The following is a 17,740-nucleotide window of genomic DNA, read 5'->3' as shown; positions in this document are numbered from 1 at the left end:
AGTGCCGGAATCCCATATGGGTGCCGGTTCTAGTCCCAGCTGCTTCCCTTCCAATCTAGTTCTCTGCTATGGCCTGGGAAAGCAGTACAAGATGGCCCAAGTTCTTGAAACCCTGCACCCACATGGGAGACCTGGAAGCGCAGCTGCAGTGAATTGGGGAGTGAACCATTAGATGGAAGACCTCTTTCTCTCTCTGCCTCTCCTTCTCTCTGTGTGTAACTCTGACTTTCAAATAAATAAATAAATCTTTGGAAAAAAATTGACACTCTTATTTATGATGTCAGTGTTCACCTAAGGCTCTTGTCATGAGCTTCCAATGATATGGAAGCCTTTTGAATCCACAAACTCCTTCATTATTTATGCAGAGCTGTAAGCAAAGTGGGTGTTCTCTCTTCCCTTCAGAGGAAGGTACCTCCTTCTTTGATGGCCCCTTCTTTGCACTGGGATCTTGCTCACAGAGATCTTTCATGTAGGCCATTTTTGCCATAGTGTCTTGGCTTTCCATGCCTGAAATGCTCTCATGGGCTTTTTGTCATATCTGAATGTCTTAAGGGCTGATTCTAAGGCCAGAGTGCTGTTTAGGGTGTTTGTCATTCTCTGAGTCATTTTAATTCTATCTATTATCATTAGCAAACATTTTGTCTTATGTATGTGATCCCTTAGAAATTTATTCCTTTCTTTATGATCCGTTATGCACTTAAAATGATCATTTTAACTAGTAAGATGGCATTAGTACCTGCCAACTTAATGGTGTATTCTATATTAGGGACTCAGTAGCCATGCTCCGATTTTACTGTTCTATATCCATGATGAAAGTCCTAGTAGACAACATGGTTTGGAGAATCACAGGCTCAAAGTGTATAGGAGACTATATTTCCACTATAGTGCAATTAATAGCCATCTAATTTAATTTTACTGGCACATAGCAAGGTTTCAAAAGAGGTAATTTTTTTGTATCACAGCCCTTGAGAACTAATGAACAGCACAGGTGATTCTGAGAATTTAGGAGGCATGTGAGCCCTTAGAGTTAAGAAGTCATTGAGAATACTAAAGACAGTGCCTATAGAATTTATTTTGACTGATTTCAGTACCTTATTTTGGAGGAGGATCCATATAAGCTGCAATGATTTATAGCTGACAGATGGGGATAGTTGGAACAATCACATTTTTGTTAATTAAGTCTACTGTCTTAAATTTTAATGCATGAAGACATTGAGTTTTGGGTTTTTTGGGGGGGTGGCATTTTATTTTAATTTGTGCCCTTGAATTCTATTTTCTCTAGCCAATTTGTAACTGAAAAATTTATTTTGTTACTCACTATATTAGATCATCTCTGATTTCAGTGAAATTTTTTTTTTAACTTTTTTTTTTTTTTGACAGGCAGAGTGGATAGTGAGAGAGAGACAGAGAGAAAGGTCTTCCTTTGCCGTTGGTTCACCCTCCAATGGCCGCCGCGGCCAGTGCGCTGCGGCCGGTGCACCGCGCTGATCCGATGGCAGGAGCCAGGAGCCAGGTGCTTTTCCTGGTCTCCCATGGGGTGCAGGGCCCAAGCACCTGGGCCATCCTCCACTGCACTCCCTGGCCACAGCAGAGAGCTGGCCTGGAAGAGGGGCAACCGGGACAGAATCCGGCGCCCCGACCGGGACTAGAACCCGGTGTGCCGGCGCCGCTAGGCAGAGGATTAGCCTAGTGAGCTGTGGTGCCGGCCCTTCAGTGAAATTTTTTGAGTATACCTGACTATTGGGAAATTTAGGAAGTATGGTAGTTAAAGTGAGATGTGCCAAGTAAATTAGTTATTTTTCTTCTGATAAATATTTTGTAGCTTTTCAAAATTTGTATTGAGTACTCAGCTTAAGTTTAGTGGGATCCCAAAGTAAGAATGTTGTTTGAGCCACACAACAGGGAACATCTATTAAACTGTGAATAGCTGCGTATAGAACCTGGGAAAGTTTATGTATATCTGATACTATATATGACATTAGAATCAATGTCTTTTTTATTTTCTTAAATTATATTATTTAAAAATAAATTTTGGTTATGCAATTGGATCAATTATGTACTTTTCAGAAATATATATATGTATATATATACACACAACTAAAATTTATACATTTTATTTTCCTTCTTTAGATTTTTAAAAATATTTATTGGGGCTGGAGGTGTGGCATAGCAGGTGAAGCCTCCACCTGCCATGCTGGCATCCCAGGTGCTTTCCCAGGTACACCAGCAGAGAGCTGGATCAGAAATGAAGCAGCCAGGATTCAAACTGGTACTCATATGAGATGCCAGCCCCACAGACAGTGGATTAACCTGCTGTACCACAATTCTGTCCCCATCAATTTGTAACTTTTATATTTATCTGATAACTTATTGTATGGATCATGTAGGTGATGGCAGAAAATGCAGGCAGAGGTGGATATTCTTTAATTTGCCAGGGTCAGCATAACAAATTACCACAGGTTGGGTTGGTTAATCTTAGAGATTTATTTTAATCATAATTCTGGAATTTGGAAGTCCAAAGTCAAAGTGTTAGTAGGTTTGTTTTTTCTTGAAACCTTTTCCCTGGCTTCCAGTCAGACATCGTCTTGCTGTGTCATCTCATATTTCCTTTGTTCATGTCCATCTCATGTCTCTTCATGTATGCTCACCAGTATGGATCTCACACATTTGATTTTTTTTTTTTACTTTAATTGTGTCATTAGAGTAACCATCTCCAGATAGAGTCACACTGAAGGTTAGAGATTCAAGATAGAAAATTTTGGGAAACACAGTTCCCTCCATCAAAATGGAAAGCACCCTCAAGGGCAGCAAACTCTAAATAGGACTTACTGTGTTAAGTGAGTGTTAAAGTTTATTTTGTTATTATTTTTAATACCATGTCCTATTTGGGTGCATGCATGTACAGAAAAAATTATCTGTATATACCTACACAAACTAATATAGATAACTGATAGTAGTGTACATGTAAAATCAATATAAAGATTCAAAAGATATAATATTTGAAACACTAAAACTGAAGAGAACTAGAAAAATAATAAAATCCGAGCTCCATTGAGTGTATATATAATATATCCACTATTTTTTTTTAAATAAACAGCTATGAGGAAGATAACAAAGACATTGATACCTTACAATAATACAGATCAGTCTACATAATGGATCAGAAATATTCTAAATTGAATTCCACATAAAATATGACTTCTTGGGGTCAGTGCCATGGTGCAGTGGGTTTATCCTCTGCCTGAGGTGCTGGCATCCCATGTGGGCACTGGTTCTGCACTCAGCTGCTCCTCTTCCCATCCAGCTCTCTGCCATGGCCTGGGAGAGCAGTGGAGGATGGGTCAAGAGCTTGGGCCTCTGCGTGCATGTGGGAGGCCAGGAGGAAGCAACTGGCTCCTGGCTTCGGACTGGCACAGCTCCAGCAGTTGTTGCCATTTGGGGAGTGAATCAATGGATGGAAGACCTTTCTCTCTGTTTCTCCCTTTCACTGTCTGTAACTCTACCTCTCAAATAAATAAATAAAATCTTGGCTGGCACCACAGCTCACTAGGCTAATCCTCCACCTGTGGCACTGGCACACTGGGTTCTAGTCCCAGTTGGGGCGCCGGATTCTGTCCTGGATGCCCCTCTTCCAGGCCAGCTCTCTGCTGTGGCCTGGGAGTGCAGTGGAGAATGGCCCAAGTCCTTGGGCCCTGCACCTGCATGGGAGATTAGGAGAAGCACCTGGCTCCTGGCTTTGGATTAGCACGGTGTGCTGGCCACAGCATGCCGGCTGCAGTGGCCACTGGGGTGTGAACCAATGGTAAAGGAAGACCTTTCTCTCTGTCTCTCTCTCACTGTCCACTCTGCCTGTCAAAATAAGTAAATAAATAAAATCTTTAAAATTGTGACTTCTCCTCTGCATGATGTATTCTACACTAATTTGTGAATATGGCTATTAATTCTTGAGGAAATCTATGTAGCATGTCCGCCTACCTAATATGATTAATTCAGGGAGCAGGCCTTCAGTGCATGTGGGGAAAGGTGACATTCAGTGTTACCTCTGTTTTACAGAATATATTAATGAATAAATTTATTAGAAAGTAAAACATGATTAGAAAATGCTGGTTGGTACATTAGTGTGTATTTCCATTAGTGATGAGTAGTGGAAAATTTTTTTTTACTCTCTTTAAAAAAATATAAATTTCATAAGTAAAACTTTTGGATTATAGTAGTTCTTACCCCCATACCAGCCCTCCCACTCCTAAACCATCCCACTTCTGACTCCCTCTCCCATCCTTCTTCATTAAGATTTATTTTTAATTATCTTTATATAAAGATCAACTTAGTATATACTAAGTAAAGATTTCAACAGTTTGCACCCACACAGACACACAAAGTATAAAATATTGTTTGAATAGCAGTTTTACCATTAATTTGCATAGTACAACACATTAAGGACCAAGGTCCTACATGGGAGCAAGAGCCAGATCCAAATGTCTTAAGGGCTGATTCTGAGGCCAGAGTGCTGTTTAGGACATCAGTCATTGTATGAGTCTGCTGTGTGGCTTGCTTTCCATGTTGGATCATTCTCTCCTTTTTAATTCTATTATTACCAGACACTTGGTCTTATTTATGTGACCCTTTTGACACTTAATCCTATCTTTAGGATCAGTTATGAACTTAAACTGATCACTTTAACTAGTAAGATGACATTGGTACCTGCTAACTTAATGGGATTTGGAGTCCCATGGCAAGTTTTCAGCTTTAGTTCAGGGGAACATATGCCAAGCTATATATCTCCTCCATCTCTTATTTCCACTCTTATTTTTAACAGGGATCAATTTCAATTGGATTTAAACACCTAAGAATAATTATGTGTTAAGTAAAGAGTTCAACCAATGATATTAAGTAGAAAAAGAAAATACCAAAAAAAGGGGCTGGCGCTGTGATGCAGTGGGGGTTAATGTCCTGGCCTGAAGCACTGGCATCCCATATAGGTGCCAGTTATAGTCCCAGCTGCTCCACTTCTAATCCAGCTCTCTCCTATGGCCTGGGAAGGCAGTGGAAGATAGCCCAAGTCCTTGGGTCTCTGCACCCATGTGGGAGACCTGGAGGAAGCTCCTGGCTCCTGGCTTCAGATTGGTGCAGCTCCAGCTGTTGTGGCCATCTGGGGAGTGAACCAGTGGATGGAAGACCTCTCTCGGCCTCTACCTCTCTCTGTGATTATGTCTTTCAAGTAAATAAACTAAATTTAAGAAAAAATACTAAAAATAAAATAGTAAGCTGTTCCTCGATAGTCAGGACAAGGGGTGATCAAGTCATTGCTTCTCATAGTGTCAGTTTCACTTCTCCAGGTTTCCTTTTAGGTGCTCAGATAATTGTCACAAATCGTGGAGAACATATGGTATTTGTCCCTTTGGGAATGGCTTAGTTCACTATATGTGATGTTTTCCAGATTCCTTCATTTTGTTGCCAACGACTGGATTTTTTTTTTTATTGCTGTGTAGTATTCCATACAATACATATCCCGCAATTTCTTTATCCAATCTTCCATTGAAGATTTAGGTTGATTTAGGTTGATTCCATGTCTTAGCTATTGTGAATTGAGCTGCAATAAATATTGAGGTGCAGATAGCTCTTTTATTTGATAATTTAATTTCACTTGGGTAAATTCTGAGGAATGGGATGGCTGGGTCATGTGGTAGGGCTATATTCAGCTTTCTGAGGTATCTCCAAACTGTCTTCCATAGTGGCTTTACCAGTTTGCGATCCCACCAACAGTAAATTAATGTTCCTTTTTCCCCACATCCTTGCCAGCATCTGTTTGTTGATTTTTGTATGAAAGCCCTTCTAACTGGGGTGAGGTGAAACCCTACTGTGGTTTTGATTTGCATTACTGACAGCTGGTGATCCTGAACATTTTTTCATGTGTCTGCTGGCTGTTTGGATTTCCTCTTTTGAAAAAATATCTAAGTCTTTGGTCTATCTCTAAATGGGTTGTTTGTTTTGTTGTTGTGGAGTTTCTTGGTCTCTTTGTAGATTCTGGTAATTAAACCTTTATCAGTGGTAGTATTTGCAAATAATTTCTCCCACTCTGTCAGTTGCCTTTTCACTTTCCTGACTCTTTCTTTTGCTGTACATAAACTTCTCAATTTGATGTAATCCCAGTTGTTAATTTTGGCTTTGGATGCCTGTGCCTCTGGGGTCTTTTCCAAGAAGTCTTTGCTGGTACCTATATCTTGCAGGGTTTCTCCAATGTTCTCTAATAATGTGATGGTGTCGGGTCAAAGGTTTAGATCTTTAATCAAAGTTGAGTGGATTTTTGTGTAAGGTGAAAAATAGGGGTCTTGCTTTATACTTCTGAATGTGGAAATCCAGTTTTCCTAGCACAATTTGTTGAATATGCTGTCCTTGCTCCAGAAATTGGTATTAGCTGCTTGATCAAATATAAGTTAGTTGTAGAAGTTTGGATTAAATTCTATTGTTTCTATTCTGTTCCATTCATCTATCCATCTGTTTTTGCACCAATATCAGGCCATTTTGATTATAACTGCCCTGTAATATGTGTTGAAATCCAGTATTGTGATGCCTCCGGCTTTGTTTCATTGTATAAGATTGCTTTAGCTATTTGAGGTCTGATGTACCTCCATATGAATTTCAGCATCATGCTTTCCAGGTCTGAGAAGAATATCTTTGGTATTTTGATTGGTATCTCATTGAATCTATAAATTGCTTTTAGAAGAATGGACATTTTGATGATATTGATTCTTCCAATCCATAAAGATGAAAGATTTTTCTATTTTTTGTATCTTCTTTTATTTTTTTCTTTAAAGTTTTGTAATTCTCATCATAGAGATCTTTGACATCCTTGGTTAAGTTTATTCTAAGGTATTTGATTTTTTTTTTTTTTGTAGCTATTGTGAATGGGATTGATCTTAGAAGTTCTTTCTCGGCTCTGGCATTGTCTATGTAAACAAGGCTGTTGATTTTTGTGTATTGATTTTATCTTCTGCTACTTTACCAAAATCTTCTCTGAGTTCCCATAGTCTATTAGTGGAGTTCTTTGGATACCCTTAAAGAAAGAATCCTGGCATCTGCAATTAGGGATAGTTTAACTTCTCCCTTCCCAATTTATACCCCTTTGATTTTTTTTCTTGCCTAATGGCTCTGGCTAAAACTTCTAGTACTATATTGAATAGCAGTAGTGAGAGTGGGCATCCCTCTCTGGTACCAGATCTGAGTGGGAATACTTCCACCTTTTCCTCAGTAAATATGATGCTGGGTGCGGGTTTGTCATAAATTTCTTTGATTGTGTTGAGGAATGTCTCCTTCACAACCTAAATTGCTTAGAATTTTCATCATGAAAGGGTGTTGTATTTTATCCAATGCTTTCTCTGCATTTATTGAGATAATCATATGATTTTTATTCAGCAGTTTGTTAATGTAGTGTACCACATTCATTTATGAATGTTGCACCATCCCTGCATACCAGGGATAAATCCCATTTGTTCCGGGTGGATGATTTTTTGAGGTGTTGTTGGATTCTATTCACTAAAATTTTGTTGAGGATTTTTGGATCTATGTTCATCAGGGAAATTGGTCTGTAATTCTCTTTGTTGCATCTTTTTCAGATTTAGGAATTAAGATGATGCTTATTTCATAGAAAGAATTTGGAAAGATTCCCTCTCTTTAAATTGTTTTGAATAGCTTGAGAAGAATTGGAGTTAGTTCTTCTTTAAATGTCTGGTAGAATTCAGCAGTTAATCCATCTGGTCCTTGGCTTTTCTTTCTTTCTTTCTTTCTTTCTTTTCTTTTTTTTTTTTTTTTTTTTTTTTTTTGACAGGCAGAGTGGACAGTGAGAGAGAGAGAAAGAGAGAGAAAGGTCTTCCTTTGCCATTGGTTCACCCTCCAATGGCCACCACGGCCAGTGCGCTGTGGCCGGCGCACCGTGCTGATCCGATGGCAGGAGCCAGGTACTTCTCCTGGTCTCCCATGGGGTGCAGGGCCCAAGCACTTGGGCCATCCTCCACTGCACTCCCTGGCCACAGCAGAGAGCTGGCCTGGAAGAGGGGCAACCGGGACAGAATCCAGTGCCCCGACCAGGACTAGAACCCAGTGTGCCAGTGCCGCTAGGTGGAGGATTAGCCTAGTGAGCCGCGGCACCAGCCTGGCTTTTCTTTCTTGAGAGGGTCTTCATTACTCTTTGAATTTCTGTCTTGGTTATGGGCCTGTTTAGTTTTCTGTGTCTTCATAGCTCAATTTAGGTAGGTTGTATGTGTCCAGGAATATATCAATTTCTGCTAGATTTCCCAGTTTGCTGGCATATAACTCTTTGTAGTAATTTCTGATGACTTTTTATTTCTGTGGTGTCTGTTGTTACATTTCCTTTTTCATCTCTAATTTTATTGATTTGGGTCTTCTCTCTCCTCTTTTTGGTTAGTTGGGTCAATGGTGTGCCAATTTTAACTCCTTCCATTCACCTTTTCTTCCTGGTGTCATTCTGGGCACCTCCAGATATTTCCAAGAGCAAAGAAAATTAATACATCACCTGTAAGTGGTTTTCTTTTTGTAAAAGATTTATTTTATTTATTTGAAAGCAAGATTTACAAAGATAGGTAGAAAGAGAGAGAAAAAAGAGAGGTCTTCCATTTGCTGGTTTACTTCCCAAGTGTCTACAATGACCCGAGCTGAGCTGATCTGAAGCCAGGAGCCAGGTTCCAGGTTTCCCATGTGGGTGTAGGGGCCCAAGGACTTGGCCCATCTTCCACTGCTTTCCCAGACACAATTTTAGGTAATTGGATCAGAAGTGTAGCAGCTGGGACTTGAACTCGTGCCCATTTGGGATGCCAGCACTGTAGGTGCCACAGTGCTGGCCCTTGTAAGTTGTTTTCTTAATTATTCCTCAGCTTGTTTTCATTTTTCATTTTAGGAGATGTGTAATGTTTATTAATTAAAATGCAAAAATAAGTATAAAGTTTATTCTCAGGGAATATACACAAATAAGATTACTGATGAATTTGGAATGATTATGAAACATAGTCCTCTAAGTAAGGCAATTTGGTCTCTTTCTGTTGCCATAGGAAAACATACAATTGTTACATGTTTTGAGTTCAAACTTAGAGTACATTATGCTAATTTTTTGGGGTCATGATGTCCAAAACAGTCTTTATTGTCACATAGATGTTGTAGTGGGCAGTGTTTTAGTGCCACCCTGGAAATAAACACTGAACATTCTGCAAGGGTAAGAGTTACTTAGTGCTAAAACACAAATTAGTTAAGCTTGTTTTTGAATTGTTAGGATAATGCAGTCCTTAATAATTTTGAGGAGCTGAACTAGATTCAGGGATAGGATAAGGAATGTGTGCAGAAAATAATCTACTGCAGGTTGTTTTTTATGATTTATTTATTTATTTGAAAGACGGAGTTACAGAGATTGGGAGAGACAAGGAGAAAGAGATACGTTCCATCTATGGGTTCATCCCCAAGTGGTCACAATGGTCAAAACTGGGCCAGGCCAAATCCAAGATCCTGGAACTTCAGCTGAGTCTCCCACATTGATGGAAGGGACCCAAATATTCAGGCCATCTTTCATTGTTCTTTCAGGCACATTAGCAGAGAGCTGGATTGGAACTGGATAAGCCAGGACTCAAATTATCTGTTCACCTGGGTTGTCAGCATTGCATGTGGAGACTTAACCTGCCACACCACAATGTTGCTGCTTACTATAGGTTCTTAAACAAATCTCTATGAATTTCTTTCAGTAAGTCACAAATGCAGATTGTGCTGCAGACTTTCCCAAGCTCTGATTTTGGGCAAATAGTTACATTGTTTTCACTTTAATTTGATATAATATATTTTTTCTTTTTTTTAATATTTAAGCTTCAATTTTATTTGAAGCCACAGAATTGGAAACCATGTAATATCTTTATTTTTATAGAAACCTTTTATTTAATGAGTACAAATTTCATAAGTAAAACTTTAGGAATGTAGTGATTACTCCTACCATACCTGCCCTCCCACCCTCACTCCCACTCCACTTCCTCATCCCTCTCCTATTCCCAGTCCCATGATCCATTAAGATTCATTTTTAATTAACTTTATACACAGAAGACCAATTCTATACTAAGTAAATATTTCAACGATTTGTGTGCACACACACATACACAAAATATAAAAAACTATTTGAGAACAAGTTTTACAGTTAATTCTCATAGTACAATTCATTGACAGAGGTCCTGCATGGAAAGTAAGTACACAGTGACTCCTGCAGTTAATTTAAAAATGAACACTCTTATTTATGATGTCAGTGATCACCTGAGAATTTTGACTTGAACTGCCAAGGCTATGGAGCCTTTTGAGTCCACAGTCTCCATCAGTGCTATAATGTATTTTCATTTCTTCAAATGTTTCTCAGTAGAATAATCAGAGACAAAGCCAAAAGCTATTTTCTATTCTATGTCTTACTTGAATCTTCTGTTATTTAAAAATATTTATGAGCTTGATAGAGAAAGAAGTTGATGGAGACTGAGAGAGATAAATAGCTCTCATGCACTTATTTACTCCTTAAGTAACCATACCAACCAGAAGTAGGGCAAGACTGAAGCCAGGAGTCAGGAATGGAGTCTAGGCCTCCCTCATTGGTGGCATCACCATTGCTTCACCAGGTCTGCATTATCTGGGAGCTAGAAACTTGAGCTGGCCCTGGAAATCCAACCTGGGCATTCTGAGGTAGAGTATCTTGGTTGGCATCATAAACACTAAGCTAAATGCCTGCCCTCTCTTAAATTATTTTTTCTCTGCCATATTTCAGTGACTGTGCATGGTATTTTCCTGGAAATTCTTCTCTGTTCATTCCCATCATAGATGATTTCTAGACTTTTTCCTTGAACACTTCTATATTCTTCTCTTTAACATAGCTCATTCAAGAGTCAATATTGTCCCCCTTTCAGCCTGCTGTGCAATTCCCTTTGACAGACATAGCCCTTTGTGATCTGAAACTCCTATTTCCCTCCAGCTTGGGCATTTTTCACTGCCTTTCAACCATAGGTTTGACTCCCTGTCAATGCCTCTCTGTTGCTGTCCAAATGCTTCAAGTCTAAAATGAAATCATATTATTCCTTCTTCCTTCATGCCCATATACAAGATACACAACTGAAAGTCTGTTTTGTGATAGAGTTGAGATGTTGACCAGAAGTCTTCAATTACAGGTGATGATAGCATTTGAAGACCTGGCTGTGTACTTTAGCTGGGAGGAATGGCAGAACATGAACAATGCTCAGAAAATCCTGTACAGGGATGTGATGCTGGAGACCTACAGCAGCCTCCTCTCCTTGGGTGAGTGACAGCCATCACTCAATGGTAATAGTTTCTTGCTATTTGACAAACAAATGAACACTTTATAAAGTTCAGTGATGGGCAGGTATAGAATTTGAGTCCATGAGTAATATGAATGTGTACCATCTAAGAAAGGTTTCAAATGGTGGGAACATTTGTTGCATAGCTCATGAACCAAGCTATAGTTCTTTAAATAACCCAAGATAGTGATTTCACAGTCTTACATTGTTTCCATTAATAGGGCACTGCACCACCAAACCTGACTTGATCTTCAAGTTGGAGCGAGGAGCAGAGCCATGGATGGTGGAAGAATGCCTGAATCAAAGCCTTCCAGGTCAGTCTGCACATAGTGGGCAGGGAGGCCAAGGCAGAAAGAGTGCAGCAGATGTTGACTGGTGCTGTTTCCATGAATTTTTCCCAAGTCTTACTCCAGAGGACAGCTGGTTTTGTGCATCAGACACATGCATTCTAGAATATCTAGAGTATCTATTCTATTTCTATCTCTAATTCTTTTATTCTTGGTGAACATGAATATATAGGTTAGATACAGTCCCCAAATTCTAACTTGTCATTCTCTACACTTTTATATCTTTCCTTCCTTGTTAATTTGACAACTTATAAAAACTTGTTTCTTACTCATTGCTCAGACTGAGTTCCCACTCATGGTTTTGGCCAGGAACAGAACTTGCTATTTTAAGCATCTTAGGACTAAACCAATAAATGTGGACTTTCTATTTCTTTGTCTCTTTCTCTCTTTTTTTTTTTTTTCACATTCTTTGTGTCTCTCAAATAAATAGGAAAATTATAGATTGCTGGAAACAATTGAAGAGTGATCCTGTGGCTGACAACCCTCTGTTTCATTCTCTTTGTGTCTCATTCTCTCTTTGTGTCTCATTCTCTCTCTCTCCAACTCTCAGGTAAGTAAATAAGTAAACAGTAAGAGATGGTCAGAAATACACCTCCCTGCTGTGACATCAGAAATCATGACGTTAAGCAGGAACTTGTATAGGAACATGAGAATAAGTGATCCTAGACGCACTATGAAAGTGATGAGATTCTGAGACCCAAGGTCAAGTAACCTCATGGGTTTATGTTGAGTGGCTCAGATTTATTAAAGACTGGAGTTTAAAGTATGAATTCTCTCTTATTCTTTGGTATCACTTAAAAACAAACAAAAAGATAAGAAAGGCACAGGAAATGGAGTTTTCTGTGAAAATAGGAGACAACTAATCAAAAACCTCCAGAAACACAATTTATAACAGATTAGTGTTTATAGAAAGAATTGAGAAGAAAGAACCAGGGCTGGTGATTTCAGAATGATATATAAAACACTTTTCAAAGAAGGTGAACATATCCTGGATTGCAGAAACAAACTCTTTAAACTGGTAGAGGGGCTGGAGCCATGGCACTGCAGGTTAAAGCTCTGGCCTGAAGCACCAGCTTCCCATATGGGTGCCAGTTCAAGTCCTGGCTGCTCCTCTTCTGATCCAGTTCTGGCCCAGGATAGCAGTAGAAGTAGCAGTAGAAGATGGCCCACATCCTTGGGTCCCTGCACCCACATGGGAGACCCAGAAGAAGCTCCTGGCTCCTGGCTTTGGATCGGCACTGATCCAGCTGTTGTAGCCAGCTGGGGAGTGAACCAGTGGATGAAAGACCTCTCTCTCTGTCTCTACCTCTCTCTGGTAACAATGTCTTTCAAATAAATAAAATAAATCTTTAAAAAATAAAAATTAAAAATTAAACTGTTATGGAGTGTATACCCAAGGCAGTATATTGGGACTTTTCTGTACCTGTTGTAGTTCTGAGTAGCTGAAGATGTCAGGTTTCCTTAGGAATATGGGGAAGCTGTCACTGAATGCAAATAAAAGTCAATTTTTCATTTAAAATATCTCCTAAATGATGTTTCCCTGGGAAGAGTGAATATGAAAAAAAATCATAGTTTCAAATATTGTTCCTCAAATGTGGTCCTGCCTAGAGTACAGACACACTTAATTTATTTTAAAGATTTATTTCATTTATTTGAAAGACAGAGTTGCAGAGAGAGATAGAGCCAGAGGGAGAGAGAGGTCTTCCATCCACTGGTTCACTCCCCAGTTGGGTGCAATGGCCAGAGGTGAGCCAATCTGAAGCCAGGAACCAGGAATCTCTCCTGGTTCTCCCACATGGGTGCAGGGGCCAAGGATCTGGACCATATTCTACTGCTTTCTCAGGCCACAGCAGAGAGCTGGGACAGAAGTGGAGCAGCCAGGACTCCAACTGGCACCCATTTGGGATGCCGGTGCTGCAGGCCAGGGCTTTTACTTTCTGCACCACAGCATTGGCCCCACATTTCATTCTTCTCCACCTGCAAGTAAATGAACAAATAAAACCTTCCCATATTTATGGTTGAAATATCAGAAGCCCAAAACACACAATTTTTATAAAAATTTTATGGAAAAAAGGAACAGAGAATAATTGGCTGCTAGCCAGCTTGTGAATATTTCTAGTAAGTATTTGTTCATTCTTTAAAAATCTTCTATAGTTGTTTCATCTTTAATAAAGCCAATGACAGTGAGAGGGGAAGATCTATTAGCTCACTCTCCAAATGCCAGCAAAACTTAGGTCTTACTAGTCTGAAACCAAAAGTCTGGAATTCCATTTAGTTTTCTCTGTTGTATTACAGGGTCCTAAGCATGTGATCCATCATTTGCTACCTCCCAGTTTACATAAGTAGAGAGCTGTATTGGAAGCAAAGTAGCCACAGCTCAAACTGTCAGTTTTGTTACGCAGGCGTCCCAAGCAGTGTATTAACATATCTGAATACAAAAGCCATTCTGCCATACTTGTTAAAAATTCAGGTTGTAAACAGGATCATGAGTGAACATTGGTAAATCTATTGTACAATTGAATATATTAACATGTTAAGGAGAGAAAAAACAAATAATGGTCATAACTAAGTAACTTGTACTTATTTTGTTAAAATCTTACACCACTTGTTTAACAAGTAACTTCATTTCTTTAAATGAGTATGCCAGGAGAAACAATTATATGTGATTCAATGACATGGTTATTTTTTTCTCATTTCAGTTGCCATGAAAAGGGATGACCTGATTTGGACCAACCAGCAAAATCAGGACAAAAATCTGAGTCAGCATGTTATGAAAAATAACAAAACATCAACTCTCAAGAGAGTTGAATTAAGAAAAAAACTTAATTTAAGTTCAACACATCAGAGAATTCACACAGGGGAGAAACCTTATGAATGTAATGACTGTGGAAATGCTTTTCGCAAGAAGTCAGAACTCAGAAAGCATCAGATAACTCACACAGGGGAGAAACCTTATGAATGTAATGACTGTGGAAATACCTTTCGCAGTCAGTCAGAACTCAGAAAGCATCAGATAACTCACACAGGGGAGAAACCTCATGAATGTAATGACTGTGGAAAAGCCTTTGGCCAGAAGTCACACCTTTTAAGGCATCAGAAAATTCACACAGGGGAGAAACCTCATGAATGTAAAGACTGTGGAAAAGCTTTTGGCTGGAAGTCAGACCTCATGATGCATCAGAGAATTCACACAGGGGAGAAACCTTATGAATGTAATGACTGTGGAAAAGCATTTTGCTCTACATCACATCTCATTTCACACCGGAGAATTCACACAGGGGAGAAACCTTATCAATGTAATTACTGTGGAAAAGCCTTTGGCTTTAAGTCAGTCCTCAGCAAACATCAGAGAATTCACACAGGGCAAAAACCTTATGGATGTGATCGCTGTGGAAAAGCGTTTGGCTCTAAGTCAGCTCTCAGCAGACATCAGGGAACTTCCACATATAAGAAATCTTACAAATGCAATCACTGTGGAAAATCCTTTTGCTTTAAATCACATTTAATTGCACACCAGAGAATTCACACAGGGGAGAAAGTTTATGAATGTGATGACTGTGGAAAAGCCTTTGGTTATAAGTCAAACTTCCTCAGACATCAGCAAATCCACAGGGGAAAAACCTTATGAATGCAATGACTGTGGAAAACCTTTGGTCTTAAGCCACAGCTTATAAGGTATCAGAAAATTCACACAAGGGAGAAACTATGAATGTAATGACTGTAGAAAAGCCTTTGGCCAGAAGTCAAACCACATAATGCATCAGAGAATTCACACAGGAGAAAATCATGCATGTAATGACTGGAAAATACTTTTGCTATAAATCACAGCTCATGAAACACCAGAGAATTCACATTGGGGAGAAACTTTCTGAATGTAATAGTGAGGAAAAGTCTTTGGCCATAAGTCACATCTCATAATCCATCACAGAATTCACACAAGGAGAAACCTTATGAATGCAATGACTGGAAAATCCTTTTGCTATAAATCATAACTTATAATACAAAAGAATTCACACAAGAGAGAAGTTTTATGAATGTAATGACTGAAAAGCCTTTGGCCATAAGCTACAGCTGATAAACTATCAGAATTCACTGAGGAGAGAAATTTCATGAATGCTACTTGAATTCTGAAGGTAACTGAAGTGCTATGAAATAGATGAGCACAATCTCTGGTGGTAGAAGTCAAAATAATGATCTGCTCTGGGAAGCTGGACAGAGTGCTAGTGGGATCAACAACAGATTGATCAGATAGCTTCCTGGTACATATCTAAGTATTAATATATGGCAGTTCTTTCCTTAGCAGCATGAATGTTGGAAAATACATGATGTGGTGCATCTTTAGAAGCCATTTCTTAAGTCTAGGTGAAATGCTAGAAAATGCTGCTGAGTAGGTGGCTAATGTGAGCCAGCTGGTCTATATATTGAACTCTGTGGTGCCAAGATACTACTGTCAACTGATCTCCTGAGATTTGGAACCTGAGGTCATTGTGTATCACTGGATATTTTCTCTGATCTTTTCATAACCTTATTAACTTGAGTAAGCAGTAAGAGAGGCTGGAATATTCAATACAAATTATTAAGAAAAGAGTTTTGTACATTTGTTATACTAAAATGTGCCAGTTGATCAAGAACAGATTATACAGGTCCACTCAGTAGAAACCCAGTTGGTCACAAGATTGAATAAATGGAAAATTGTGAACAAGCTTTGTATTATGCATTTATGTTTAAAGTTAATTGATTTGGGGAAAGGTCTTTGTTGCAGTGCTTAATAAAGCACTTGGGATGTCCACACTCTAGTATGAATATGTAGATTTGTGTCCAGTTTCACTTCTGATTCTAGCATTCTGCTAATGCACATATTGGGAGGCTGAAGGTAATGGTTCAAATATTTGCATCTTTCCACTCAAATGGAAAGCCTAGACTGAATTTTCACCTCCTGGTTTTAATCTGTCCTGATCCAGCTGTAGACAAGTAGGTAGAAGATCATTTCCTGCCTCTGAGTGTCTGTTGTCAAAATTAAAAAACAACTAAAGATTCTATAGTTTAGCTTATTCTATTCTTGGGATAAAGGATCTGTTCATGGTTTCTTATGTATCTGTCCTGTGATGATAAGGGCAGGTATATTGTGGCTCAGCCATAAAGTGTCCAAGAGAGAAGACACCCTGGGTGGGGTCAACCATGGCTTTTCCAGAATGGCAATGTACAACCATAAATCCAGAAGCTAAATATTAAATAAATACAGCATTGAAAAATGTTTACTGGGGCTGGCACTATTGTGTAGCAAGTAAAGCTGCCAGCTGCAGTGCTGGCATCCCATATGGGCACCAGTTTGAATCCCAGCTGCTCCACTTACTCAGTTTTCTGCTATGGTCTGGGGAAGCAGTAGAAGATGGCCCAAGTTGTTGGGCCCCTGCACCCATGTAAGAGACCTGGAAGAAGCTCCTGGATAGGCCCAGCTCTGGTCATTGCAGCCATTTGGGGAATGAGCCAATGGATGGAAGACCTCTTTCTCTCTCTCTCTCTCTCTACCTCTCTTCTCTCTGTGTAACTCTGACTTGCAAATAAATAAATCTTTAAAAAAAAAAAAAAGCTTGATCTTCCACAAATGACTAGAACAAAGTTTCTTTATTTTTATAATTGCCTTTTCTCCAGTTTCTTGTATTTCTCATTTCCACCTGACACCATAACACAATAACTTTTTGCTCTTGTTTTTTTTTTTTATTTTCTCATTTTTGAAATTTTATTTGTTATAAAAGTTTCATATATTTCACATATGCTGATTTAGGAACAACATCACACTGTCCATCTTGTCCTCCCTCCCTACCACATTTCAACCTTTCTTCCTCCTCCTCCCATTCCCACTCTAAATTTTTACAAAAATCTACTTTCACTTTACTTACTGATTATAAACTTAACCCTACACTAAGTAAAACAGCTCAACAAATAGTATGAAGAAAAAGAAAAAAATCATTTCTCAACAGAATAAACAAGGGTTGTATACAATCACTGCATCTCAAAATGTCCGTTCTGTCCAATATGTTACATTTGGGCCTCTGT

The 17,740-nt window shown here is 39.0% G+C and overlaps 1 protein-coding gene across 1 annotated transcript in view; it reads left to right on the top strand.

Annotated features, from left to right (window-relative positions):
• Nucleotides 1–16,385, top strand: part of LOC127484098 (zinc finger protein 157-like) — a 61,140-nt gene extending 44,755 nt beyond the window's left edge. The window contains 4 exon segments of the mRNA XM_051823132.2: nucleotides 11,190–11,316; nucleotides 11,558–11,650; nucleotides 14,383–15,292; nucleotides 15,294–16,385. Coding sequence (XP_051679092.1) covers nucleotides 11,190–11,316; nucleotides 11,558–11,650; nucleotides 14,383–15,292; nucleotides 15,294–15,357 — 1,194 coding nt within the window. The 3' untranslated portion in view covers nucleotides 15,358–16,385.
• The last annotated feature ends 1,355 nt before the right edge of the window (nucleotides 16,386–17,740 follow it).

Source organism: Oryctolagus cuniculus, chromosome 15, assembly GCF_964237555.1.
Source record: "Oryctolagus cuniculus chromosome 15, mOryCun1.1, whole genome shotgun sequence".
NCBI classification, from domain to species: Eukaryota; Metazoa; Chordata; class Mammalia; order Lagomorpha; family Leporidae; genus Oryctolagus; species Oryctolagus cuniculus.
This window is presented reverse-complemented; position numbering and strand designations above follow the sequence as displayed.